Consider the following 12,037-nt stretch of genomic DNA (forward strand, 5'->3'; position numbering starts at 1 on the left):
CCTTGTCTGAAATCTCACCACTTAGCACATTGCTTAGCATAAAATAATTCATTAAATGCTTGAGTGAATGAATGACTTTGATCCTCTCTCCCCAAAGGCTGTTTCTTGGTGGGGTAGATCATAACTTGTCTGCTTTATGGCTTTCCTCCAGTGTGGTACCTCTAGTGTGACATCAGTTAGTTAGTAAGCAGTGGGAACTCAATAAATATTGACTGACGTAGAAGAAATGTTCAACCTTGAGGTTCAGGAAGATACTTGGATGGATGTTCCACTGTGTCCCCCAGAAATAAGAGAACTACCAAAGGTTTTTTACAGACAGCTAGGACTTAAGATTTGAAAGAGCCAGGAAACTGATTTGGGTTCTAATTCTGCAGCTTCACTGGTTCTGTGGCTTTAGATAAGTCCGTTTCCTCACCTGTATGATGGGAGTAAGAATTCTTACAGTGTGCTGGTGAAGATCAAATAAGAGCATCTGTGAAAACACTTGTGAACTGTAATACAGTATGTAGTTGTAAGATGAGATTATCGCTCTGCTATTTCTAGGCTTTAGTGATTAGGAAGCATGTTGATGTCTTTACAAGCAGCACTGGCTCATTATTTTTTAAAGTTTTTTTTGTTTGTTTTTTGTGAAGATTTTATTTATTTATTTGACAGAGAGATAGCGAGAGCAGGAACACAAGCAGGGAGAGTGGGAGAGGGAAAAGCAAATTCCCACTGAGCAGGGAGCCCGACGCGGGGCTCGATCCCAGGACCCTGGGACCACGACCCGAGCCAAAGGCAGACGCCCAACAACTGAGCCACCCAGGCGCCTCAGCACTGGCTCATTATAGCGTCCTCATGGTTTTCACTGCTGAGCAGTGGAAACTGATAGAGCATTTCCAATATTACCTGACTTTTAATGATTTCCTTTTATAGAGAACGGCCCTCAGCACCTTGTCTTCATTGATATATAAGGATAAGAGGGAGCTGAGACAAAGACTTGTTTTTCTTTCTTTTTTTCTTTTAAATATTTTATTTATTTATTTGACATATAGAGACATAGAGAGGGAACACAAGCAGAGGGAGTGGGAGAGGGAGAAGCAGGCTTCCCGTGGAGCAGGGAGCCTGACAAGGGGCTCAATCCCAGGACCCTGAGATCATGACCTGAGCCGAAGGCAGACGCTTAATGACTGAGCCACCCAGGCACCCCAAAGCCTTGTTTTTCTTGACAGACAACATGATTTAAAGACTCTGGCATGCATATAATTGTTTCAAAGTTGCACACTAAACTTAAGGGAACACCATTCTTATGGGGGAAAGACTTTGAGATGGGTAAGTCTTCAGGATGTGTATGAGTGTCCTGAGGCTGCAGAATCTCCTTTCTCCCTGGAATCCTTTCCCTATTAGCAGTATTTCTGATATAGAACAAAACTAGTCCGTTTGTAAAAACAGCCTCTTTCCGAATTAGTTCCTGAGCCTATTTCTCCAACGACAGTCTATCTTTCTTGGATCCATTTCATGAATCCTTTTGCTCTAGATATTTGAGTTGAAAGAAACTGCCTTCTAAATACCTTGAAAGGAATTGCTAGGGGCAAAGAGGAAACATCGAGAAAGCTTTATGATGGACAGTTCCTGTATTCCTGCTGTACCTGTGCTGATCATTTTCTAGAATCATAGACTTTCCTTCCCTGTCCATCCTATCTTATATATTACTGCCTTCTCAAAATACCACATTTTCAAGTTTATTTCAAGATGCACATTCTGTCTCTGAGAAAGCAGCAAAATCTCAACAAGGCCTCACTCTTTTAAATGTTCTGTGCTCATCCTGGAGACAATACTCTGACTTTCCTGTGCTATTCCCTAAACTCACAGCCCTCATCACACACTTTAGGGCAAACAAGAAGAGCCTGTGGCCGTAATCTAGAATTCTGAGAAATGAGTGTTCTTAAACTTCGTATCCCTAAAAGTGACCCTTTAGAAACCAACCAGGAGCTACTTTTAAGAACCTCTTAATAAAAATTTTAAGCATTTGACCCATGTGTTCAGAAAAAGAAATGAGAAATCAAATTGTTTAAAGAAGATTTAAATGAGTCAGGTGGGGTGGTTCAATGTGAAGTTCACGTTTGCAAGTGTGGGCTTTGACTCTGATGTCTTACTGTTTTGTGACTTAGAAAACAAATTATTTCATGTGTGATTTAACCACCAAAACAAGTGCCTGCCCAACTACATTGCTTTGCCTCATGTCTTTGGAGGGGTACATTCACTTCCTAGAAGCCCATTCTTTTAGTGTCCCTCAGTTCTTTAAAGCTTTATTCAGTACCTAGTATGTGCCAAGCATCTTGCAGAGCGTGGAGGTACAAAGATAAATAAGGCATAGAGAAAGGGCTTTCAGGTACATAATAGTTGGAGTACAGTGTGGCACAGAAGTGCTATAGGGAATCAGGGACTGCCAAAGAAGGCTTCCTGGAGGCAATACCTGGCTTGAGCCCCAAAACAAAGAGTCCACCAGGTGAAGGAATGAGGGAAGGACCAGCATTTGCGGTTGTAGGTAGCAGCTCCAGAATGAACAGTGGAGGAAGGGTATGGACTATGTGGGGAGCCACCAGGATAATGAAGCTGGAAAAAGATGTAGGATTCTGGCCACAGGGGTCTTAACTTATAATACTGAGGAGCTTAAACTTTAACCTGTAATAAAGATAGGGTAGGGGTGATACTGAAGAGCTTTTTAATAAGGAGGGTGATATGGTCAGAATTGTGTTTTAAATAACTCCTTCTGCCAGCAGGGGTTGGAGCTAGATAGAGGGAAGCGTGAAGGATGGCCAGGAGGCCATTTACATCTTGGTAAAAGATCCAAGCTCAAACCACCTTGCCTTGCCCTTGTCTGCTTTACATGTTTGGTGGAGAGTATCTTGGTACAAAGCCAAGTGGGCAGATGAAAAGAAATGATGAAAGAATCAGAAGTGACAGCCTTTTCAGGGTTAATTTTAATATGACAGCTGCTGAAGCATAGCAGAGTCTGTAGGCCTTTGCAGATTACATGCATGCATTTCATTAGTTTGGATGTGGCCTATGCAAAAATCCATTGGAGAGAAGTGGGGAAGACTTGACAGGTGACCTTCATCTGTGGTCCTCTAGGGTTTGAAGACCTGTCACAACAGGCCAGAGTGCTCCAGTTTTCTGCTTCCTAGTAAGGATCTCCTGAGATTCCCCCAAGGAAACAGGGAGGAAAGGAAACAAGGACCTGTAAGGGCTTGGTGGACATCCCGACATGTATACTCAGGGCTCCAAGGAAGCATGGCAAAGCAGGAGCTAGGATAATTTGCCAAGCCAAGTGCTCTTTTAGATAGAAACAGTAGACCAATGTAATATTAAGCCCTGGGACTTCAGGAAGAGTCCTTATGTTATTCAGCCCTCAATTATTTTTTTAGTATTTATCTTTTTTTTGAAGATTTTATTTATTAGAACACAGGCAGGGGCAGAGGGAAAGAGAGAGACTCTCAAGCCGACTTCCTGCTCAAGGCGGAGCCTGACTCAGGCCCCAGGATCATGACCTGAGCCGAAGGCAGACGTGTAACCGACTGAGCGACCCAGGCACCCCTTTCTCATCTTTTTTTTGATGAAAAAACTCCTCCTTCCCATTCCAAATAGGTGACTCCCAGGAACCAAATATAGGAATTTCTTTTGCATTTCTTTCTTTTTTTTTTTCAAGATTTTATTTATTTGTCAGAGCCAGAGAGAGCACAAGCAGGGGGAAGGGCAGGCTCCCCACTAGGCAAGGAGCCTGATGTGGGACTCGATCCCAGGACCCTGGGATCATGACCTGAGCCAAAGGCAGATGCCCAACCGACTGAGCTACCCAGGCGTCCCTCAGAATTTGCATTTCTAATAAGCTCCCAGATGATACTGATGTTTGCATCTGATCTGGGTACCACACTTTGAGAACCACTACTGTATAGACATTAGAAATGTGACCCTCCCAAAGATTTAATAAAGTCTCATATGGTTCTTGGTATAACCTTAATGGAAATCAGTGGAGAATCAGTAAGGCCTGCCCTACACAGCTCTAATTCTGACCCAGTATTGACTTACTGAGTCACTACTGTGTGCACAACCTCTGTGTTGTAAAGCTACAGAGGGAAGAGATCCAATCTTTGTCTCGGGCCCTCTAATGAAATAAGAGGGGCATCTGGCTGGCTCAGTTGGTAGATCAAGAGTTCCTGATCTCGGGGTTGTGACTTCAAGGCCCACATTGGGCATAGAGCTTACAATAAGTGATAAATGAGAAAAGGAATGAGAGAACTAGGGTGCCTGGCTGGCACAGTCAGAAGAGCATACAACTCTTGATCTTGGGGTCATGAGTTCGAGCCCCATGTTGGGTGTAGAGATTACTTAAAAATAAATAAAACTTGAAAAGAAAAAAACCTGTCACACAAGGAAAAACATGAGAAGTACAAAAAGAGAACTAAACCATGGAGCCCAGAGGTCTTGATGTCTGAGTGATACAGGAAGAGCATATGTAGGAGCTGTACTCAGTCATCTGTTGCTGTGTAACAAACTATCCAAAACTCAGTGGCTTGAAACAGACACTGGTTATTATTTCTCATAAGTCCGCAGGTTGACTGAGCTCAGCTGGGTGGTTTTTCTGTTCAGTGTGGTGTTGTCCGGGACCCCAGTCCTTTAGAGGCTGGACTGAGCTGGCATGGTCCAAGAGGACTCAGTCACATAGCAGTAGTTCATGCTGACTTTTGGCTTGGAGTCCAGAGGAAGCTGTTAATTGGAGTGCCTTAAGTCTCCACTGGGTGGCCTCTCAGCATGACAGCAGGGCTCTGAGCTAGAACATTCCAAACATGTAAAAATGGAATCTGCAGGTCTCCTAACACCCAGCCTCGGAAGTTACAACATGGTTACCTCTGCTGCCTTCTATTCGTCAAAACAAGTCACAAGGCAAGCCTTATTCAAGAGGAAGGAAATAGCCTACCTCTGGATGGTAGGAGTAGCAAAGAATTTGCAGCCGTCTTTAATCTGCCATCTTTAATCTGCAGCTGTCATATTAAAATTGAGCTGCCTGATTGAGGCAAGTTTTACAGGATTAATAGTCTTTTAACAGGCAGAGCTTTCTAGGGGAAAAAGTGATGTACAGAAAGAAATAGCAAGTCTTCAATTTGACTAGGGGAAAGGGTACCTGAAAGGGTCCTGGAAAGTGGGGGGGAATGGGTCTGTGCTACATGGGGCTCTGAACAGCAGATGGAAGAGTTTAGCCTTACACTAACTTTGAGGAGTATGGAGGACCTATCAATGATTTTATTAGCATGATACAATTTGGGAATGATTCTTAAGGCTCCAAACTAGTTCTTTGTGTTTTTCCCTGTAAGCCCAGTGTTAAAAGCTATGGATTTGGCTTCTCTTTCTAGGATGTGAGAGGAGGTCCTCACTCTTCAGGTTATTATAAACTATGCCAGGCAGCCATTTTGAAGGAAGAGCGGGAGAACCCTAGCAGTGCTTGCAGGACTGGCCAGACTAGGAGTCGAGGGACGTGCGGCTTTGTGCCAGACCTAGCTAGGCTTTTTCCTGCTGCATCAAAGGTTAGTACTTAGTCTTGCCCTTGTCTTTTTCCCACAGTAACCCTCCACTGAGTGAAGAGATGTTGCCTCCTGGGGAGTGGATGTGTCACCGGTGCACTGTTCGCCGAAAGGTAATGATGCTGCTTTCTGAAGGCTTTGCTCAGAATGCCAGATCTAGAGCACTGATATTCGAGAGCTAAGACGGCCTGGCCCTGAAGGCATTTTCGTCCCTTCTTCTTGTCTTTTCCAGCCCTGGAATCACCCTCACTCTCCCCATGGTGACTGTTTGGAATCCAGTAGGGCCTAAAATCCAAACATGAGCTGCTGAAATGAGCAGAAGAGGTGTGTTAATTTACTGAGCCATGTTCATTCACTAGTGACAGGAGTAGGCTGATTTAAGTGGCCTGAATGTGGCAGCTATATCCATGACTGAAAGTGGCTGAAGAAAAACAAAGCTGTTTCTCCAGCTTGGTGGAAAAAGGATTTCCCTCGCCCCAAGTCGCTGGTATCCAGAGGCTTGACTGGGTGTATGAGGGACAGAAGATTTTGAACCCATTTGTACCCCTAGAATTTCTTTGTGCATATATAAGGTTGCCTAATCCCTCTTTAACTCCCCTTTCCTTGGCTTTGATAATTCAATACTGGCTTTGAGAACATGATTTTCTATTTTGAGACCTTTTATGGGGTGCAAAAGCTAAATTCCTCTTTATCGAAAAAGGAAGTGGGTGTGTTTCCATCCAGATTATGAGAGACCCAATCCTCAAATTATAGACTGTGGATTAAAATCTGTCTATGGATTGTAAACCATCTCCTTCCCTCCCCCCACACTAATTACACAGCAAGCAACTTGCCTTCGTTGTGACATCACCTCTGTTGTCCTGGCCCCTGAACATGATGTCACAATGAATGATGATTTCCTTGGTTGCAGAAACAGGATGAGATGATTCAGAGATTGTGGTTTATGTGTGTAACAGTTTTCAGCCTTTTTCTTAAACAGGCAGACTTTTATTTTTCGGTATGTGCACAAGGGTTCTTACTAAAAGGCAAGGCAAGGCCAAGTCAACCACTTAGCCCCAGCTGTAGTTTGATACCTCCTAAAGTCCACAGACCAGGCTGTCCTCCAGCCTATCCACCTCTCAAGATCTCTCCCTGTGCATCCCCAGTTAGGTTAGAGGAGGGCCCGTTAGTAGCATCTGCCAGCCACGAGGCCTTTGAGAAACGCGCCACTGAAGAAGCTGGATGTGAAAGGGTTGGGAACAGCTGAGGGAGAAGTGAAGTCAGGAAGAGAGGGTGGAGAAGAGGAATTAACATTATTTTGGTGCCCGTCACGTGCCGAGTCTTTTACACATGTTGTCTCATTTAATCCATACAGCTATCTGTGGGTGCTGAGGGTAGTGTCTCCATTTTAGAAAGGAAGAAACTGAGGCTCATCACACGTGTAGAATAACTTTCTCAAGGACTCAAAAGAATTAACAGAGCCAAGATTTGAGCCAAATTGCCTCACTCCAAAGCTCTGTTACCTCTTCATCAGTTTTCTAGAAGCAGAGCTGTTTGGTGGGGATTATTATAGTAGCCTTTTTCTAACATAGTGTGCTTTCCCTGAAGTGCCACTCTGACATGCTCTTGGGTGGCCCTCTTTGCCTACCATTGCCATGTCTGCCTTTTCCAGCACCACTACCTCTATCCCCCTTTGGTCTCCTGTAGTTATGTTGAAGGAGACTGAAATGATACATCCTTTGGCCTCAGCAACCTCTGATGTTCAGGTCCTGTTCCTAGTGGAGGCTGAATCTTCCCCTGACTCAGAGCCTTCATCCTTTTCATATATGTGACCCTCTGTCTCCACCGTATCTCTGAAAGGAGGAGGAGAAAGGTTTTACTAGTCTTACTTTACAGACAGACAAATTCCTGCACACCAACCTGCATCATCCAGGGTCACAAGGAATCATAGGCAGAACTGGGACAGATCCCAGGTCTCCTGAGTGGAGACCAGTGTTAAACCTTCATTTGACCACTCTTTGGAGTCCTAGAGGAAAATGTAATACCAGCCATCCAGTCCTACTGAGTAAACATGGTCTTTTTCCATTTCCCCACCTTCCCATTTGAAGAAGTGTCCCTTTTGGAGTTCTAGTTAAACTTGAAACATTGAAAGCCACCAGTCTTGGACACTGTGATCACTGGGTAGCTACCTTCCACACACCAGCCATCCACCTTGTAGTGTAGTTACTTCCCGTGTCAGCACCCAGCCTCCCTGGACAGGGAGCTCTGCTTGCCTGTTTTACCTTTTACCTTTGCATTTGCAGACTTTATTTGGAGCAAAATTCTTAAAACCATTCAGGAGGTCAGGATGCTCCGAGGCAAACTACAGTGATGTTGAATCCCCTTATGTCTTCCTCAGTGTTCTCACTTAACTCACTCAGTTTATTCTCACTGTGGTAACTTTTTATCCCTTTGCCTCTGTACTTTGTATAGAGATAGTGTGTATCCATATGATGACTTAGAGTAAAGGATGTATGGGAAGAGTGTATAATTGTTTCTAACTTTCCCTGCTGTTTGGTGATTCCCTGCTGCTGTACGTAGTTTGCCAGCTTTAGTTCAGTTCAGCTGTAGTTCTGTCAGCTCGAACAGACCAGTGTTCCAAGTCTCCAGGTGGATGAGTCTGTGACAGGTTAGAAAATTTCATAATTTTGGCTAGTGGTCTAGCAAGGACTTTGTGGTACCCATCTCTTTCTGTGTTGTGGTACTTTATGTGATGGGCCTGCCTGTTCATTCGCACAGAAACGCGAGCAAAAAAAGGAGCTGGGCCACGTCAATGGACTGGTGGACAAATCCGGCAAACGGACTACATCCCCCAGCAGTGATACTGACTTGTTGGACAGATCAGCCAGCAAAACTGAACTCAAGGCCATTGCCCACGCCCGGATCCTAGAGAGGAGAGCCAGCCGGCCTGGCACGCCCACATCCAATGCCAGCACAGAGACCCCCACCTCTGAGCAGAATGACGTCGACGAGGACATCATTGACGTGGACGAGGAGCCCGTGGCAGCGGAGCCGGACTATGTGCAGCCCCAGCTAAGGCGGCCCTTTGAGCTGCTGATTGCTGCCGCCATGGAGCGGAACCCCACCCAGTTTCAGTTGCCCAATGAACTGACTTGTACCACCGCGCTACCAGGTTAGCCAAACTCTCGTGCTCCCCCCACTTCCCCAGAGGGCTCCTCTCCTGCCGGAGCGGTGCTGCCTCTGGAGTCACCATCCGCGGCGCCGCTCTCGGGCTCCTGTTCTTTGTTCTTCCTGAACATCTTTGAAGGTTTTAGGTTTTACTGTGCTTATTCAGTTTTCTGTTTTCTGCCCTTCAACGTATCACCTTTTTAAAAATACAGGTAATATATTCTCATGGTTCGGAAGCCAAAAAATATGCAAAGGCTTAAAATGAAAAATTTCCCTTCCACCCCTGTCTGCCATTTGCCTCCTTTCTACTTCCTACCCCTCACAGATAACCACTCTTTGGTTCTTGTGTATTTCCTTCTAGAATTTCTTTGTGCATATATAAACAATTATAGATAACATGCTCAGTATTTTCCCTCTAACTAGCTTACTTGGTATGCTACTCTACATGTTGCTTTTTTCACTTCACAATATGCTCTAGAGATCTTTCCATATTAATGTAGGCATTTCTCAGTTTTTCTTAATGGTTACATAATAGTCTATTATATAGATGTACCATAACTTATTCAACTGATTTCCTATTAATGGACATTCAGGTTGTCCCTAATCTTTTGTTACTATAGATGGTGCTTCAACAAATAATTTTGTAAATATATCATTGTGTACATGTGAGTGTATCTGGAGGGTAAATTCCTAATGTTAGAATTGCTCGGTTATAACTATACATTTATAGGGTTTTTTGTTTGTTTTTGTTTTTAAAGATTTTATTTATTCATTTGACAGAGAGAGAGAGAGACAGCGAGAGAGGGAACACAAGCAGGAGGAGTGGGAGAGGGAGAAGCAGGCTTCCCGCAGAGCAGGGAGCCTAATGTGGGGCTCGATCCCAGGACCTGGGATCATGACCTGAGCCAAAGGCAGGCGCTTAAGGACTGAGCCACCCAGGCGCCCCATATGCATTTATAGTTTGATAAGATGTTGCCAAATTGCCCTTCATACCTTTTTTTTTTAATCAAGTCATCTTCTACTTGATACCACAAAGCTTTTAGATGTTCTTTTCTTTTTCCCAGAGAAAGTGAAATTGGCAATCTTAAGAATCCTGGTCAGTGGGGCACCTGGGTGGCTCAGTTGGTTAAGCAACTGCCTTCGGCTCAGGTCGTGATCCTGGAGTCCTGGGATCGAGTCCCGCATCGGGCTCCCTGCTCAGCGGGGAGTCTGCTTCTCTCTCTGACCCTCCCCCCCTCATGTGCTCTCTCTCTCTCTCTCTCTCTCATTCTCGCTCTCGCAAATGAATAAATAAATAAAATCTTTAAAAAAAAAAAAAGAATCCTGGTCAGCCACAGGATGCATACGGAATCCAAGGTTTTCTGATTTCTGTAAAAATGCAGTAAAATTATAGTCTTCTCAGCCACCTCCACAGAACAGTCTTCGTTGACTGTTTGACTCGGGTCCTTATATTCCTTAGGTTGCCAGTTTCTAAAACCTAAGCTTCTGACCGCTTCATGTTTGCAAAACACAGACCTGTGTTTCTGCCTCAGAACGCGTGACTTCTGACCATAGTTCTCATTTCTGTCTTTGTTCCTTTTCCTGCCTTCCTGTTCTTTTTTTCATTTGAAGCCAGCCCAGGGGGTCTCAGAGAGAGACCCATGTCTAGGCCATGGCACGTGCTTTTCCTGAGATCTCTTCTTTCACTTACTATTGTTTCCATATCCCAGACTAGGAACTCTACATCCAAGAAAGCTCAGCACCATCAATTTCTCTTCTAGGTTCTAGCAAGAGGAGAAGAAAGGAGGAAACCACAGGGAAAAACGTTAAAAAGACACAGCACGAGTTAGATCACAATGGTCTTGTTCCCCTACCAGTCAAAGTCTGCTTCACATGCAACAGGTATTTTTCTTCCATCCTGAGGGCTCTTCTCCATAGTCAGCAAATGATACTTTTTCTCTCTCTCGTCACCTCTTCCAAACCCTCTATGTTAAATGTAGACAACCCACATTCGGATGGTATGACTACAGAGACTCGGTGACCAATTGACCAGAGCCTTGACTATCTTAACAAATTCCCTGAAGTACTTGAGAACTGTGTTTATAAAGGCTCGGATGAGAGGAGTTGGACTTAAACAGAAGCAAGAGATATTTCGATGAGCTAGGAGGAGGAGCTCTGGCTAGCAGAGACACAGGTCCCTGGAAAAGGCAAATAGTTTTTAAAGATGAGTTTAAAAGTAATACAAGTATCCATGGTAGCTAATATGCATCAGACTGGATGACTTCCAAATGCCTCTAGGCTGCCCCAGTTGTAGCTTCCCTGAGACACTGGTTTCCTTCAGATAGGAGCTCCTCAGTGACAGGAACCAGCTGCTTCAATGACTGAAGCTGGACTTAGTGGCCTGGGTGTCTTAGAAAGGCAGGAGAGCAGGAGAAAATAGCTATCAAAAAGAAATATGCCAAAGGAAAAAAAGAAATGTTCCACAACAAAAGCTGTAGGGAACTAGATAGTAGAGCAGCAGAACTCTTGAGTCAGGCCCAGACTGATTCTCCGGTGCATCTCAGACACCCAAGGAGTATCTGTGGTTACAAGTCGCAATTGGTGTTTGCTGAAGCCCCCCACCCCCGAACTATGCATACACGGGTACATTATAGAGCCCGTTCCCGGCACAACTCTCTCCGCGTGTCATTTTTGCTGAGTGCTTCATGCAGAAGAGACGTCTTTTCTTGCTGTAGTGTAAGACTCTAGAAACATGGCTAGAGACTTTTTTTTTTTTTAATGAGGTAGTTACTTTCTTTTAAGGAGTAGAAAGAGCAGAGCAGAGTTGGCTATCTTCCCCTTGTGGGTACTGAGCATTGATCATTCCTGCTCTGACAGCCACTTTAGCTGTACTCCAAATAAACGTTCACTTCCCCACAAGACACATTCCTCTTAGAAGAGAGAATAATGGAGAGCCTGGTGGTAGCCCCCAACTTCATCCATCTTCCTAATGGTGAGTGTAACTGATCACTGGGGGAGGAGGCTCTGGGAGAACATGGTGAGGATTAAGGAGCAGAGGCTGTTCACAATGCAGAGTTGGTTTCAGTTTTCCCATCTTGCCACAGAAATGGCCTACAATTCTCTTTTGCAGGAGCTGCCGCGTGGCCCCTCTCATCCAGTGTGACTATTGCCCCCTCCTGTTCCACATGGACTGCCTTGAGCCACCGCTCACTGCCATGCCCCTGGGCAGATGGATGTGTCCGAATCACATCGAACATGTGGTGGTAAGCGCAGCATCAGCGTCGCCCCTTCACTTCTCTCTGGGCACAGCTGGGGCATGGACTGATTCGGTAGAAAGGGTAGGGTCAGCTTTG

General features: G+C 44.8%; 1 protein-coding gene across 2 annotated transcripts in view; it reads left to right on the top strand.

Annotated features, from left to right (window-relative positions):
- The window catches only part of PHF12 (PHD finger protein 12), a 41,218-nt gene that overhangs the window by 16,373 nt on the left and 12,808 nt on the right, over positions 1–12,037 (top strand). For both annotated transcript variants that reach the window (XM_027625462.1, XM_027625463.2), the window contains 4 exons: positions 5,599–5,671; positions 8,316–8,709; positions 10,466–10,586; positions 11,815–11,947. In XM_027625462.1, the coding sequence (XP_027481263.1) occupies positions 5,599–5,671; positions 8,316–8,709; positions 10,466–10,586; positions 11,815–11,947 (721 nt within the window). The remainder of the gene's footprint in view (positions 1–5,598; positions 5,672–8,315; positions 8,710–10,465; positions 10,587–11,814; positions 11,948–12,037) is intronic.

Source organism: Zalophus californianus, chromosome 16 (genome assembly GCF_009762305.2).
Source record: "Zalophus californianus isolate mZalCal1 chromosome 16, mZalCal1.pri.v2, whole genome shotgun sequence".
NCBI classification, from domain to species: Eukaryota; Metazoa; Chordata; class Mammalia; order Carnivora; family Otariidae; genus Zalophus; species Zalophus californianus.